The 16,972-nt window shown below is 38.7% G+C and overlaps 1 protein-coding gene across 9 annotated transcripts in view; it reads left to right on the top strand.

The window, feature by feature from the left end:
* FMNL2 (formin like 2) overlaps positions 1-16,972 on the top strand; it is a 271,926-nt gene that overhangs the window by 234,918 nt on the left and 20,036 nt on the right. For 6 of the 9 annotated variants that reach the window (XM_042473866.1, XM_042473898.1, XM_042473879.1 and 3 more), the window contains exons 15-23: positions 812-1,000; positions 4,164-4,184; positions 10,132-10,256; positions 11,598-11,797; positions 12,525-12,759; positions 13,331-13,399; positions 13,525-13,605; positions 14,822-14,951; positions 15,670-15,833. In XM_042473866.1, the coding sequence (XP_042329800.1) occupies positions 812-1,000; positions 4,164-4,184; positions 10,132-10,256; positions 11,598-11,797; positions 12,525-12,759; positions 13,331-13,399; positions 13,525-13,605; positions 14,822-14,951; positions 15,670-15,833 (1,214 nt within the window). The remainder of the gene's footprint in view (positions 1-811; positions 1,001-4,163; positions 4,185-10,131; positions 10,257-11,597; positions 11,798-12,524; positions 12,760-13,330; positions 13,400-13,524; positions 13,606-14,821; positions 14,952-15,669; positions 15,834-16,972) is intronic. The other 3 variants (XM_042473892.1, XM_042473905.1, XM_042473873.1) reach the window with 1 other exon arrangement.

Here is a 16,972-nt window from a genome sequence, read left to right as displayed (position 1 = left end):
ATTAGCTTAGATAATATAATTTACTTGGACACTACCAAAATGAATTTGTGCATTCATGTGCCTGGTGTTGTGAGGACATCAGAAGAGTGAATTCAGTTGCGTTCAGTGCACAAGTCCTGAAAACAGGAAATGTCAGCACAGTGACAGGAGACATTCTCTGACTCTTAGAACATTAGCATGTTTTTAGTTAAAATCAAAGTGCTTCCTCCCTTTCTCTCTCCTGGTTTCAGAAAATTGCTTTTGAAACACAGGACCCTGAGAAAAGGTGGTTTTGAATATGTTGTTTCTCCTTCCTGCTCCTAGGCTTATTTGACTGCCTTTTCCCTTCCCAAATCAGCAGGTACAAGATCTGGAAAAGGCTGTGTTTTATTCTGTGCATTTTAAGAGCCATGAACTGATTAGCCAAAGTAACATCCACTTTGCAGCCTCTCACATTCTGTATGCACACTGTATAGAGCACCTTTCCATGTGGACTGAATATTCTGATTCCTAATGTGTAAGAGGTTTTAATGTGTTTTTTAACTGTTCTAAATTCATGTTTTCAAGTGATTTCCCTCCTAATTTTTATATTACAGATGTTTTCAAAAAGCTATATTATTTTAACATTGTTTTGTTTCAATGTGCAAAGCACTTTAGGTCCTATATGAGAGAAAATTAGGATATGAATTAAATGAATCAATACAAATTGTTTAGAGAGAGGTAGAGACAGACTGGCAGCCAGACAGACAGATAGGGACTGACTGGGGGACAGTCATACCGTGGCTGAATATTTTCAAATGCCTTATGCCTTTTGTCTTTTTAATTTTTACAGTGCAAAATGGCCCAATGACAGCACCAGTGCCTCCACCCCCTCCACCCCCGCCCCCTCCACCCCCTCCTCTTCCTGGTCCAGCTGCAGAACCAGTACCGGCACCCCCAATCGCACCCCCACCCCCACCGTCAGCACCCCCTCTTCCAGGGACAGCCTCCCCCACAGTAGTTTTCAACTCAGGATTAGCAGGTAAGAAGTAACACAGCAGTCAAAGAACTAAGGTTGCCTTGGTCAAGAGGAATCTTTTAGGATAGATATTTGATTTTCAGTGATGATTTTTCTTCCTTGTTGAATGACTTACTGATCCTGATGTTCTAGTGATACAAAAATATAGCAGGTGACAGGGGGAGGCAGATTTTCTTTGCATGAGGCACTAGAGAGTTGGTCCAAAACAGAGTGGAGTTTGAGGGATAGATGGATTAACAGTCAAAGTCATTTTCCTGTGTTTAACATTCATAGATATATCTCTTTTAAACTGGAAAACAGTACATCTTTGTTCCAAGCTGCTATATCCATGGGAAACCAATTAGTCAGGGTGTTATTTTGATTAAGGGGGAAATAGTGGTAGGGAAAGAATTAAAAAGCTTTCCTCCCCCCCCCCTCCCCTTAATCTGGTCTAAGATTCATCTGGTTAATTTATACAAAGGTAGAGCTGGATTGAATCAGAGATATGGCAGCCATCATGAACTTGGTGAGTCCACTCTGTCTTGTACCACTCTGCCCTCTGCACCTGTTCCAAAGCAGAGTCCAGCACTGATGAGCTCTGGTTCAACTCAGAGGAGCAATGGGACACTCTACAATGAGTTTATTGCCCCTGTGGCAGATGTGCAAGTTGCCCCATTCAGAGTCAGAACTGTAAATGGATGGGTATCATGTATAATGTAGACATAACGCAGCACAATGTCTTTTGACTGATAGCAGTCGGAGGTGTTTGACTAGAAGGATCCTAAGCCTCATTGCCCCCTTAGCACTTTCACATACAAAACAAAGTGAGAAGGAGCTTGTTATATGGATATGAAAAGAGAAGGTCAAGGAGATGGTGGTTCATCTTTCTGTAACCTAGAAGGAAAGTGCCCCCCTCCATTTGAGAATCATTAATGTTACTTTTTGACTTGGAGTTGGCCAATTCACATAAAAGGTTCCTGAGATGCTGGCTCAGCACTTCTCAGGTGTTGGCTTGTAGCCCAGCAGCATGTTGTGAATCAAACCCATCATGCTGCCAACATCAAGTGGATGCTAATTGTAACTCTGTGGAAAAGGCCATGAAAGATTCTTCTAATGTACATAAGAGAGAATATGGCATAATATATTTTAAAAGCAGGCACCTGATTCTTACCTTTCCATTTCGTCTCTCTAAATCTGAATGGATTTACATTATTTTTAAAGAGGGGAGTAGTGAGAAGCAAAAGTCAGTAAATTATACGAAGAATTTGTTTTTCAAGTCATCTAATCCCATATATGTCCTGCTTTGGGTATTCTCTATATTCCTATTTAAAAACAAACATTTAGATGCCTCTCTGCCACTGGGGCATCTATGTGGCACCAAGGGAACTTCAGCTAGCCAAATCTGTGGCTCTCCAGCAAATGTTTTCTTTCATCTTTTCCTGAATGTAGTCCAGCATCCAGACTTGTTCATCCTTTGATAGTATATGTGAACTTGGCAAAGGAGAAATTCAGTGCCAGGATCTTAAAAGGCATCACTGTCTGGGTGGCTCCACTCAGCCTCTTCTTTCAGTCCAAAGTCCTTGGCTTGATTTTGTCATTAGTCACAGTCCTCCCATAAATCTGATGATTAGTCAGCTTGTGAATAGTCTATTGTCTTGGTACAGTCTATTCTTCTTGGAGGAATATGAATCAAGATTCAGTCTCACCCATTAAAATCCATTCAGTCCCCTCATTAATATAAAAAGCTCTCCAACAGTTCCTAAATATTTGTGAGTATTTTAGGCAGAGCTGGAAGAGGCCTGGATATGGAACTGATGCTGAAACCAGTGCTATTTACAACATCTCTCTTGAAAATGACAGCTACTAGGAACTAAAACGAATTGCATATATTTCACTTTGATGTATTCTGATGCCCATGCATGAGTAAAATTTAATTGGAAGCAGGAGGAAACTGTGTCAGAGTTTCACAAGGAAGGATGCCTTGGGCTTCAGTGGTTTAATTGCTAGTACTTTACTTAACTTTCTTATTATGGTTTTTATCACAAGATTATCTTTAGAAATAAAGTATAAAAATTTAATCAACAGTCGGTATGATTTAAGTTACTCTTCCAAGGGGTTTTCATCTTCCCCCAACATCGCCAAAATATTTTGAAATTACAGGTGTTGAAAGTAATTGAAAAGTGTGCATTATTTAGACAATACATGATATCCTATGCTGTGGCTGGTTCCAATCTTACCACTGCCTTAGAGCAGGAGGGCTCCGGTGGTAGAGTAGTGGCCCTAAATCCCAGATTTTTCTGTCCACTGGAATAGATACATTGAGTATGTGAAGCTACCATTCGTGGTTAAAAGTATTCAGCTGGCAACTAGTACCAGCCGTGGAGAGTAACAAGACTAGAAGCATCCTGGAAGGTCATGTAATCATGGGTCCATTCCCACTCTAGGAAGAAATCAATAGACTGGAATTTTATAGCACTTTGCTGTAACAACAGGAAGATAGTCTGCTCTTCATTACTGGCCTCTACTGGCAGGTTTTGTTACAAAAAGTTGAGTTTCCAAATAGCAGCGTATGTTGCACCATGAATTCTGGCAGTGTGCCATGTGATCATCATATGTTTGAAGCATAACTGCCAAGTAAAAGGCATCAAATGATGCTTTTGAAATTTGCTTAGATAAAAGGTTTAATAAAAGGCTTTTGATAGGAATATGATTACTCATGGCATTTTATTACAATAAGGCATCCTTATGTAGGGAACTATATGTTGTCTGAATCAGGGATGAGGAATCTGTATCCATCTAGATGTGTTGGACACCAGTTCCCATCAGACCCAGGCAGAATAATCAGTGGGCAGCAATTCTGGCATTTAATGTTTGTTTGTTTGTTTAAATATTGTACTCTAGCACCATTTGGAGGGGGCACAGGTTGGACACCTCTTCCCTAATGCATGAAGAGAGCTTAAATGCCTTTTTACCTATTTACACTGTATAGATTTCCTGGTCCATATATAAGCGATCCTCATGGGAAATTTGTTATTTCTGTGGAGAACAAACTGCAGTGTGGCCTCAAGAGTCCTGTTTTATACCTGCATAAAAGTCAGATGTCATTTTTCTCTTAAGATTAAATGACCTGTGCAATTGCAATCACAGCTAACACTTTTCTTATTTATTTCCTCTGCTTCCTTGTAAGATGGGCCAATCAAGCTTTTCTGTAGGTTTCTTTTTCCTGAGTGTTTTACATGTTTTTAAACCTGTTTTCTAGTATTTCCTTTCTTCTTTCCTGTTATCATAATATATGTATATATGTGTCACTTCTAAAATCAGCTTGTTGTGATTTTTCATTACATAAAAGCATGGACTGCTTTCGAGAAGGCTTAAAGCATCATAATGGTGCATAACTTTCTAAATACAGTATATTACTTTCACTCAGTTTTAGGAGCAAAATGCATTAATATTAAACATTGTGAGAAAGAAGAAATAAAGCCTGGCTACAGAGAGCCAGTATGGTGCAGTGGTTTCACTGTGGAGACCAGTGTTTAAATCCCTTCTCAGCCATGGAAACCTACTGAGTGACCTTGGGCAAGTCACACTCTCTCAGTCAAAGAGAATGGCAAAGGCAAATCCCCTCTGAACAAATCTTGCCAAGGAAACCCCGTGGTAGTTCACCTTAGGGTTGACATAAATTGGAAACAATTTGAAGGCCCAGGACACAATAAACAGCCAGTCACTGCTCTATGGTGGTTAGCTTACATTGGTGTCACCATGTTTTTAAAAATGGATCTCGGCTTTGTTGGTTAGGTTTCATCTTAAAAGGAACCTGCACATAACTTTCATAGAGCTGGCTAGATCAATAATTTATAGCATGGATATATACATATATATTTAAATTCTCAAGTAGCTCTTTGTGGGGATTTTGTCCCTCATTCCACTACACTGCCACCAAAAAAAATGATTTCCACTGCTAACATGAGGGTTCTACCCTTTATCCCAATGCTTTGATCACCAAATTTGAAGCCATCCATAGTGTTCACAGCATTTATCAAGAGTGAGAGCTTTCCCTGATCTCCACCTCTGCCACAATGTAAAGATTTCCTCCTGTTCCACCAGTGGGATATCAACTGTGGGGACTGTCTAAAGGTCCTCAAGGCACTTATGTGGATTTGTGCAACTTATATCCTCAATGGATACCACCTTTCTATATGCAGTACTGCCACAGACACCATGTCTGAATCTAAACTCTCAGATAAGATTTCTGGAGGCCAAATGTATATAAAAACAAAAAAAATTACAGAAGTTAAACACAACACAGCAGATTATTACATTTAAAAACTCTCTCCCCCCCCCCTTAAACCAACCCAGACTCTTACTCAAATCCCCTTCTGTTTCCCCAGCCCTAGTCTAACTCAAACCTTTCTGAAACACCTTTGAACAGCACTGTACTGAAACCCCACACAACTCACAGTGACATGCACCAGCTACCAGCCTTATGCAAATCTCCACCATCAGCATGAACACCAACATGCTCTTATATCCCCCTCCTAATATCTACTTACATCATACTCTGATATACACACAATAAATCAAACTACATTTTCAAATACCTACCCATGACATTACAAAGGAGCTCAATAGTTTTTATGACAGACATAATGACTTTATGTCCTCAAAATTTTTGGTTCTCAGCTCCCATAAGCCCCAGCCTACATTGCCAATGTTAAGGAATTATGGAAATTATGGTTAAAACATTTGGGGTAGACAAAGATTCCTCACCCCAGCCTTATAACCCTTATAATTATCACTAAAAATAATTATCATCTTATTTGCATGTATTGAAGAATGACAGTGTTGCATAATGGTTTGAGCACTTTGTCATGACTCTGGAGACCAGGGTTTGGTATCCAGCTTGGCCATGAAGCCCACTGGGTGACCTTTGGCAAGTCACACTCTCTCGGCCTCAGAGGAAGGCATTGGCAAACCTGCTCTGAACAAACCTTGCCAAGAAAATCCTATGATAGGTTCGCCTTTGGGTTGCCATAAGTCAGAAATGACTTGAAGGCACACAACACATGTACAGCTCAATGAGAGAGCACATGCTTTGATATAGAATGTCTCAGGTCAAGTTCCTGACATCTCAAATTAAATGATTAGCTAGTCTTGTGCTAGAGAGTTGCTAATCAGACTAGACAACACTGGGGTAGATGACCTGGTATAAAGCCATGTGAGTTGCAAATGGAAGCATGTGGTGTAGAAATAGCGATAAGTCTGGATTTACTGTTCAGCTGAAGTCTCAACTGGACATTTTTACATAGCATAAGTGCTTAATCATTGTGGTACACAAAGTGGATCAGGACATGAGACTTATTGAAAACAGAACTCATGGACTTTCTTCCATATGAAATTTGAGTGGGGATGGGGAGCTGTTTACTTGGCCTTTTCCTTGATTGTGTCATGTCTTGCCATAGATGTTACTCTTTCCTCTTTTGGCTGCAAGCACTCAAATTGTTACTTGAGCAATGAGACATGCCTGTCATCTGTGGTAACACAGCGTTCAGTGACTTCTCCATTAAAAAAATCATTAGAGTACTCCAAGTCATATCATAATGTACACCCTCATGCCTTAACGTTAGGGATTAACAAAAGTTAGTCACTATTGGGATACTTTGAAGTGAAAATATTCTTTAACATTCTTTACCTGGTGTCTTTGGTGATGCATCCACACATCCAAGAAGAGGTGGCTTTTAAGCAAAATAAAGAATGTAAACTTAGATTGTGGTTTTAGATCTTAGAGTGTATCATAATCTCACATAGCATCATTGCATGTGACATTGCATGACATCAGTATTTGGGCTGTCACAGACAATGGTGAAACAGAACAAAGAGATAAATTCTAGATGGACCACTGCCCATCTGTACTTTACTGAACAAATTTGAAAAAATCTAATACAGGTTAAGTTTCTCCTGTTCAAAATGCCTGGGAGCAGAAGTGTTTTGGATTTCAGATTGTTTAGATTTTTTTTCAATATTTGTGTACACATAATGAGATATCCCGGAGATGGAACCTAAGTGTAAACATGCAGTTCATTTATTTTTCATATGCACCCTATACACATAGCCTGAAGGTAATTTTATACATAATATTTTTAATAATTTTGTGCATGAAACAAAGTTTGTGTATATTCAACCTTCAGAAAACAAACGTGCCACTAACTGAACCACCCATGAAAAAAGTTTTGAATTTTGGAATATTTAAGATTTTGGAATTCCAGATAAGGGAGACTCAAGCTGTATAGTTTTATCTGTAACCTGAAACTTTGTCCAAGAAAGTGGGTGCATTGGTGGAATGGAAGTAAGAGGTTCCTGAGATAACAAGAATTTTGGGATATCTAATCCTTAAGAGCAGTGGTCCTCTGAGAATATTACTCAGTTCATAATAAGATGTACTAGGTACTATTACCCTATGTTTTGTTTGATGGTGGACAGCTACCATCATATTAAATTGTTTCCTGATCAATTGCATGCTTCATTTTCACTCTACTGGCTAAATGGCTTTATTCAAAACTGGAGGAATGAGCAGTGGTTCTTCCCCCCCCCCTTTTTTTTTTTTGGTTGTGTGAACTCTGCAAAAGATGTTAAACCTTTACTAGCTTCTAAACCAATGCCAGATAGTTAAACTTGTGGTCAAAATATTTAGAAAAAAGAGCTAGTATTTTCTCTACTTGTGATAAGACTACCTACAGTTATATGGTATGATATGCTCAAGAGTTTATGGTTGCAACACAAAGCACTGGACACTAAGAGTGTGCAATTTCAGTTTTGACTTACCAGTGCTAAGATATTCGTAAGAAAAGGCCTGGATTTGGTTGACTGGTTTAAATAATTTACTTATCAACTGTGGGAAGTCCATTTAAAAAAAAACTTTCTTAATTACATTTTAGATATTAGATGCTCTCATGAATGTTATGAGGGAATTTGATAAAGATTAATGATTATAGTTAATGAATTACTGATTACTAAATATTTTCAGTGATGGACATTCCATCAGCACTTTTGGCTGAAAACTAGTGGCTTAAAGGGTCAGAAAGGGTTTTCCCCCCACTCTTAGTAATTAAGCTATATTTCCTTGTTTCAGCTTATTATACTTTGCCTATTAATGGTTAATGAGGAAAGCATCCCTTCAGAGAAGATTTAGTAGACTAATGCAGAGATAGGTCAAAGCAACTAATAATCCAAGAAGTGACTGCTGAGACTTGATAATGTTCCTGTTATTATTTAAAGTATAGATTTTGGCTTATTTAAAAGTGCACCAGCTCTTACTCCCTACTGAACACACTGCAAGTTACAATTGTCGCTTGGGTATTTTGAAAATCAGGCTCTGCTTCTTGTGCCTCCAGAGCACCATTTGTTTACTCCAGACTGACATTTTCAGCAAGGTTATGGACTCAAACTTGTAGTTACAGAGATTAAGTGGTGTGTTATGCAAATGTGACATACAAAAATTTGAATACCATCAGTGCCATAATGTTTTTTCGGCACAAATCACACATCTGTGACCAAATCAACAGATGCACAAACATGTGAGCTTCCTGGTTCTATAAACAAGGGCACATAAGAATGTGTAACCACTGTAGTTATGTAGCTGTGCAGTGACTCCTGGCCCAACTTCTCACCCCCAGTCACCAGGAAGCAGCCACTAAGATCAGTGGGGTCTGTTTTCCTTTCAGTTGGGAAGCAGCTGACTAACATTCCCCTGTTGGTCAGGAAGCAGCCGAGTGAACTGCCCATCCCCTCCTTTAAGTGATTTCTGGTGTGACAGTCAGAACCAATTCCCCCTCCCTGCTGCCAGAGATTGCTTGTTTGAGGGGAGGATGGGAACATCAATCAGTTGCTTTCCAGTTGACAGGAGAACAGACCCTGCTGACTGCAGCAGCTCCTACCTGGTAAGGGTAATTGCAAAACTTTTTTGTGGTCCCTATGTATCCCCTGAAGTAGAAGATGCATAAGAGATCACAAATACAAAACAGTCACAGATGTGTAACTCTAAGTGAATTCTAGCTAGAATTGTGTCTAACTGCAACCAGTTTTTCAGATGCCTGAGTTGGAAGACACTGGGATTGGCACCATGAAATTTCACACTTTGAATTCTTTGCAGCACATGTCATCCCTTCTGTTCATCTTCACTGAACCATTTAGTCATGATGTCTGTGATTTTTAAGAAACTACGTTGTTGTCTTTCTTTAAATAGTAAGCTCTGCATAAAAATAGTGAGCTGTGCATAATTTCCTATGCCAGACAGGCAATGCTTTTTTTAGTTCTCTCACTTTTAGTGGGACCATGCTATTAAAAGGTGACTATCACAGGACATTGCCAAAGTTACATGGGTAACTAAAAGGATGCCACATACTTTTAAAGATATGTGTTGTAGTAATCAAAACATTAGCTTGTTTTACACTAAGTCATATGCCTTACTTCTTAGAAGTTATGGAGCAGTGAATTTGATCTGGGTTCAGGTCTGAAGATGTTGAATTTTATCCTCCATTAGCACCTTGGATAGTTCCTTTAAACCTGGGATAGATTCACTGCCCCAATCATGTGGGAGCCATCCACAAGTACCTTTGAGTTCATTGAGACTTTTCCCTAGTGTGTTGGAAGCTGCACTCTCAGATTGAAAAAAAATATGTATTTATATCAGAACATATATGTATATAGGAATGATAGGTGAGAACCAGTGTGGTGTAGTGGTTTGAGTGTTGAACTACAACTCTGGACAGCAGTGTTCAATTCCCCACCCAGCCATGGAAACCCAGTGAGGTGACCTTGGACATGTCGTACACTCTCAGCCCCAGAAAATCCTGTGATGGGGTTGCCTTAGGGTTGCCATAAGCCGGAAACAACTTGAAGGTACACAACAACAATAATGAGTAACACAGAAAATCTGTGTAAAAATCTATTATTTTCAAGTCTTTGTAAACGTTTGGTGGTAATTGTTTTAAGACTTGCTAGACTTCCTCCAGTGTTGAACTGCCATCTCTCAGACTTGTTGTTGGATTAGTCCAGATGTTGTTGTTGTTGTTGTTTTACTGTTTTTTGTACTGTTTTTTAAAATAATAATTGAAATGTATAATTACACTCTGGTTTTGTTTTCATTTTTGTTTTTAAAGCTGTGAAAATCAAGAAGCCAATTAAGACAAAGTTCCGCATGCCAGTATTTAACTGGGTAGCTCTGAAACCCAATCAGATTAATGGAACAGTCTTCAATGAAATTGACGATGAAAGGATCTTGGAGGTATGAGACCATTGCAACTTTTAATGAGGGGCAGGGAGAGAATACATGGGTGTGTTTGAAAGTTGATCTTCAAAAGGAATCATATTGACTTGCTGTCAGCGAAGTGAGCTGTAGTGAGTTTAAAATACAGTCAGCCCTTCATATCCACAGATTTTCTATCCACGGATTAAAGCACCCACAGATTAAAAATACTCAAAAATAACATATATTCCAAAAAGCAAAACTTGGATTTTGCCATTTTGTGTAAGGGACACCTTGTTACTCTCCCATTGTATTTAATGAATTTGAGCATCCACAGATTTTGGTATCCACAAAGGGTCCTGGAACCAAATCCCAGCAGATACCAAGGACCCACTGTATTCTATTAGTAATTTAACCAGAGATTTGGTGTTCCAATTTTCAATCTGAATTTTAAAAGATTTGGATGCTGAATGTTTGAGGGATACAGTTGTCCCTACTAACCTGGAAGCCACCATCAGCAAGTGGTTGCCATTTAGCGGTCCAGAGAGTGGGAGCTTCTTCTATTAGAGCATGGATAGGCAAAGTGGACTGATGGTGCACAAGATCCCAAAGGTTACAAAAATACCAAAAAGGTGGTGATGGTAGGGAGAACACTTGAGCTGCAGGGGAGGAGGTGGCAGCCCAATGAAGAGTGAATATATTCTCTCACCACCAAATGGTGACAGACTGTAGTGGTGGGGGCAGGAATAGAAAGCGAAGCATGGGTGTGAGAGAGATAATTTATTTGATTTTTTTTTTTGAAAGGTGCATAATTGTGGTTTTGCTAATCAAGTAGAGAGACAAGGAGCCTTGCAGGACATGGAAGCCCTAAACCATCAGGCTGCCGGCTTCTCAGGAGGAGGGGTAGCCTTGTATGTTGAGTATAGGCTAAACCCTAGATTTTTGTTTAAAAAGTTGGGGGTCATCTTCTACAGCTGGTCATCTTATACGACGGAAAATACAGTATTGTTTTATATGTATTTTGTAGAATGTACGCCATTGGCAGGTTTCACTTTTATTGATTTTATTATTTGTATGTACAGCGCTGTGCAAATTGACAGCACTGTATAAATAATAATAATAACAACAACAACAACAACAACAACAACTAGTGTGAAGGTGGATATGTAAAAGAACCAGTGGGAAAAAAACTGAATAAAGGACATCCTTTCCTACACACACACACACACACACACACACCTACCTTCCAAGGCCCATTGCCATGCAACAACATTGTTCTTCCACCATGGATTCTCCTTCCCCCACCCTTAGAATATTATTCTTCCTGCTGCATAAACTACTTCCCTGTGTAGACTGCTTTGGCTTGGTTTTTGTCTTTAGGATTTAAATGTGGATGAATTTGAAGAAATATTTAAGACAAAAGCCCAAGGCCCAGCCATCGATCTTTCTTCAAGCAAGCAAATAACTCAGAAAGGATCAAACAAAGTAACGCTGTTGGAAGCAAATAGAGCTAAAAACCTTGCTATCACATTAAGAAAAGCTGGGAAGACATCTGATGAGATATGCAAGGCTATTCAGGCGTAAGTAAAAATGAGTGTAGAATATAATGTACAGTATTAAATTTCTAGCAGACTAAATTAAAAAGCTGTTTTTGTGCCTTGGAAATGAGTAAACACTCAAATGTACATACTGTCCACTTTGTCATTCTAAGGCTGTAATTTTATGCACACATGACTGGCTCTTTGGGAACTATTCATTTGTAAAAATGAGAACTTGGAAAGGTTAATAGACTACAACTCCCAGAACCCCTCACCTAGCCTGACTACTAGGATTATCAATATCGTCTCTTGCAGGATTCTTGTGTGTTCAACAGCAGCATGAAAGACACCAAGTGCATCTATACTATAGCACTATAGCAGTTTGATCCCACTTTAACTATTGTCATTTCTTACTGTGCAATCCTTAGCTTGAGGAAGTATGTGGGGTTCTGTACTAGAACGTTCTAGGACACAATCTACTGAACTATAGCACCAGAACTCTCTAGGAGAAAATTCCAAATATATCACTAAACTACCAATTCCAGAATTATTGGGATAACTGTGTAGAATAGATATGTTCTGAATCTCACATATCTTTTTAAAAACTCTGTGTGTGTGTGTATTCACTTTATATATTTTATGTATTTTCCCATTGAAATTATGGCACTAGTCTGGCTGAATGGTCCATTCTAATTTTCTAACTCCCAGCCTTTTGCTGTATTGTGAGCGCTGTGTGCTAACATACTCTATTTTGCTTCCCGTTGTCTAGATTTGATTTGAAGACCCTTCCTGTAGATTTTGTTGAATGCCTAATGAGGTTCTTGCCCACGGAAAATGAAGTGAAAATGTTGCGGCTTTATGAGCGGGAGAGGAAACCCCTCGAGAACCTGTCAGATGAGGATCGGTTCATGATGCAGTTCAGCAAGATCGAGAGGCTGATGCAGAAGATGACCATCATGGCATTCATTGGCAACTTTGCAGAAAGCATCCAGATGCTGACTCCTGTGAGTGAGACACAGAGCTCAGAGTTTATTCAAAAAGGGACTAGAACTTGAATTCAAAAGGTTCAGTTTGTGTATATGTTACATTTGTTTTCAAGTAAGTACTCTAGGCAGCTGTTAGTTAGAAATTACCTGATCTTATCTTTTGGTGGCTGTTGACCTATTTTTGGCCATTTAAATATCATCATTAGAGCACCTTGAGATAAATTTATTAACTTATTAACTACTTTCTTTATTAATTTATTAACTTCTTTCTGAACTTGCTTTTGATCTCATCCAGATTTTTGTAAGCGTCGTGAAGGTGGGATCTGGTGTCTTTCTCTTTTTAATGTTTCTCTTTCTGTAATAGTTGTGAGTGTTGGGATTCACTCCCTAATAGTATGGGATATTTCATTGGCTATGACATTGAAGCTACAGCCAGAAGGTTTCATCAAAAATCATATTTCATTCTTGTGCAAGCTGATCAGGTTTTCCACATGGTTAAGATTGGAGCCAAGCCTTCCTATGTTGTCATTGTATTAATTTGCACTTAACTTTTAAAAACATTAATGTTATTTCTTGTGTTTATATTTAGCAACTTCATGCAATAATTGCAGCATCTGTCTCTATAAAGTCATCTCAGAAGCTCAAGAAAATCTTAGAGGCAAGTGTCATTATGCTATTTCATTTTTAGTCCTTAGGGGAACCTATATTTAACACTAAAACTGCTCCTTTCATTTCTGTTACATTAGTTGATCCTTACCATTTTTCTCATTGTGGCTTCTGCAGATAATCCTGGCTCTGGGTAACTATATGAACAGCAGTAAACGAGGAGCTGTTTATGGATTTAAATTGCAAAGCTTGGATCTGGTAAGTAGAGACACATCCACAATGAACTCACTTGGCTTGGAACAAAGCTTTCAGATCCCCATGCATTCACATTGTCTGTGTGAACCACTGCATGGAAAGATATTCATTCTTCTGGGGAGATGAACTAGTGAGAAAAAGAGTACAGTGGTACCCCGGGATACGAAATGACCGCGTTACGAAATTTCCGGGATACGAAAAAATTAGATAGGAAAAAACTGTTCTGGGTTACGTTTTTTTTTCCGGCTTACGAAAAAATTTTTGGTGCTTTTCGGCGCTTTTTCGCACGAAATCGCAGCTTTCCAGCGCTAGCGGCTATGGCTTTTTCGGGTTGCGAAATCTTTCGGGTTACGAACGGCGCCGCGGAACGAATTAAATTCGTAACCCGGGGTACCACTGTAATCGTTTATTTCTCAGAGCTTGGAAAAATTACATTTGGGGACTACAGCTCTCAGAAGCCATCAAGCAGCATCATTATGGCATGCTGACTGGAGGATTCTGATATTTGTAATCAAAGAGGTATTTTTTTTCCAAGCTTATCAAATAAAGTTGAAGTCCATTTTCAGAACTTCATAATATCAGATCTTCCCCAGCCTGTGTTTTCACCATGACTACTTTTTTCCTCAGTAACAGCCATAGGAGATTAGAGTCTGTGTGTCAGAAGTATGAACTGAAATTTATCTCAATTTTCCAATTCTGGAAAACTCAGTTTAGGACTTGGCTGCTTTCAGTCAGCTTCTGTTGTATAATAGTCTGTCAACATCCTTGAGAATGAAAATTTCATTATTCATAACTTTTCAAAAATAATATGAAAGTGACCAGGCAGAGTAAGACAAAAATAAATGCAGCAAATTGCTTGAGCACTGCTGTCTACTTACAGTAGTATCTGAGTGAATTTTGTGTCTTTTCTGTAGACTCAATACCAAATAATAAAATATTATAATTAACATAAAACATTGGCATAGTATCAACTAGAGCAGGCCCATTGGACATGTTGAATTTGCATAATTCCCGACTTCAGCCATTGAATCAAGCTGCTCTAGTTGAGAGTAGCAGTTGGATTTAAGTCTTTAAAACTATGAAAAAATAAAATAACCACAACAGTTTAAAAGCTTGGCCTTTTAATGTCTTTTTGAAAATTAGTGGGAGTGCGGGATTCTATAACTTTTCCTAGTCTTGGAAACTAATATAACATATTTCCTTTGATACTTCTTTGCAGTTACTAGATACAAAATCAACAGACAGAAAACAAACCCTATTGCACTATATATCAAATGTTGTGAAGGAGAAATATCAACAAGTATCACTTTTTTACAATGAACTTCACTATGTGGAGAAAGCTGCTGCAGGTAAGGTGTCTAAAATTCACTCCTTAACCATATAAAAACTAGGGTGAGTTGCATTCGCTGTATAACTTAGCACAGAGTTAAATATATATAATTAAAATGGAGTGAATGTTTCTGGGATTATATTCAAATGCCGTGGTCAGGTATGTATCTTCAAAGGATGTAGCAAATACAACAATTCACAGAAAGACCATTTAGATATTTTTTTTCCCAAAATCTCTTTGGAATAATAATAACAGCTTAAACTAGTCTCTCTCTAGTCCCACTGTAAGCCATAATTCTCTGACTTCCATTTGAAAGTATCTATAGTGGTAGATTTGCCTCTATAAGTGTCTTTCAAGATGTCTGCTCAGATCCTTTTTCCTGATTATAAAACCTTTAGGAAGTTTGCCTCAATAATGTTGCATAAACATGCCATCAGAAAAAATTGCATGGGTAGAAATACCAACATACATTTGAAAACTGGGTAGGGGAGACAACAACCATGTTGGTAGATATGTGTGCATGTTATAAAAGGGGGTCTTGGAGATTATCTAGATGTGTTTAGATTGCATCTCCCACTGTCACTTACTGGTTATTGCTCATAGGAGTTGTAGGTGAAAACCATCTGTGAGGAGCTACAGTCCCTGCAATAACTGGCAGTGTTAGCAATCAGGCAGGCCATACACACCTCTTTTTCGGTTAAAGTTTTGGAGATATTTTGTTTTCTTTCTCCCTTTAGTATCACTTGAAAATGTTCTATTGGATGTAAAAGAACTCCAAAGAGGTCTAGACCTAACGAAACGTGAATACACCATGCATGATCACAATACCATGCTGAAGGAATTCATTCAGAACAATGAAGGGAAACTAAAGAAGTTACAGGATGATGCAAAAATTTCCCAGGTATTCCCTCCAGCTCAACTGTTGTTGCAATGTTACCATAATTTCTCATTTTTTTCAAGCTGAAAATGATGCTTTCAGAATAGGTAGAATTAGCTAGAGCTGTTTTCTCAGTGCTAGCATGGTATAGTTGTCAGAATGTCAGGGTAGGTCAGAGGAAACCCAGGTGCAAAATCCCCATTGACCTTGCTGATGACTTTGAGCATAACCCATTTGACAGAACTATTGTGAAGATGGAATTGGTAAAAACCATGAATGCTTCCCTGAGTTACTTGGGAAAAAAAAGTGGAATAAAAATGTAATAAATAAATAAAAAGTTGCTTTACACATTTTGCATCCAGCTCTGCAACATTGGCAACATAGCCAATGAGGATGGAAGATGAGTTGGAGAGCCACCAGTTCTCCAGCCGTTCTCTGTGCAGTAGTGTCCCACCTACCTATGTGGATAAACTGGTTTCAAAAGACAGATGTGTATGAGTTGAATAACAAGTGTATGCTGTTGAATACATGTGGATATGTCAGGATGTGGATAAGCCACAGGCCAATAAAGAAATGTGCATGTGTGTGTTAAAAGAAGCACATCTGTTTATCAGCAGGGTAGACACTGATGGGCCTGGCAGAATCATTTCAAGGTATGTGTTTAGCTAGAATATATGTCTCCTTCCAGATGTTATTGCTATTTTCATCATAGGAGCATAAGAAAAGCCATGCTGGATAAGAGTAAAATATTCTCACGTAGTGGCCAATCAGTTGTCCATAGATGCCGCTGAGCATCCTTGTCAACTGGCAATAGTGCCTGGGACAGATCAGAGTTGGAATCAAAGAATACCTAAAAGGCTACAAGGTTCCTATTGCTGTTCTGTGTAATCAGCTAGGATCTGTATTACATCACATCAACACTGGTAGAAATATAGGAACCTTTCTCCATTTGGCCAAATTTAAACCAGCCACCAAGCTGGGGCTGTTTATGTGTATCTAACCACAGGCCTTTTGTGGTTTATTTTTCTTAACATGCTGTTTGATTCTATGTGCAGTCTGTTGTGTCCCCTAAATAACAGAGAATCCTGAATCCATTTTTTTTTTTTTTTGCCTGAAGAGTGCATCATTTCCCTTATCAAAACCTTGTTTCTACATGGAAATTT

Source organism: Sceloporus undulatus, chromosome 1, assembly GCF_019175285.1.
Source record: "Sceloporus undulatus isolate JIND9_A2432 ecotype Alabama chromosome 1, SceUnd_v1.1, whole genome shotgun sequence".
NCBI classification, from domain to species: Eukaryota; Metazoa; Chordata; class Lepidosauria; order Squamata; family Phrynosomatidae; genus Sceloporus; species Sceloporus undulatus.
This window is presented reverse-complemented; position numbering and strand designations above follow the sequence as displayed.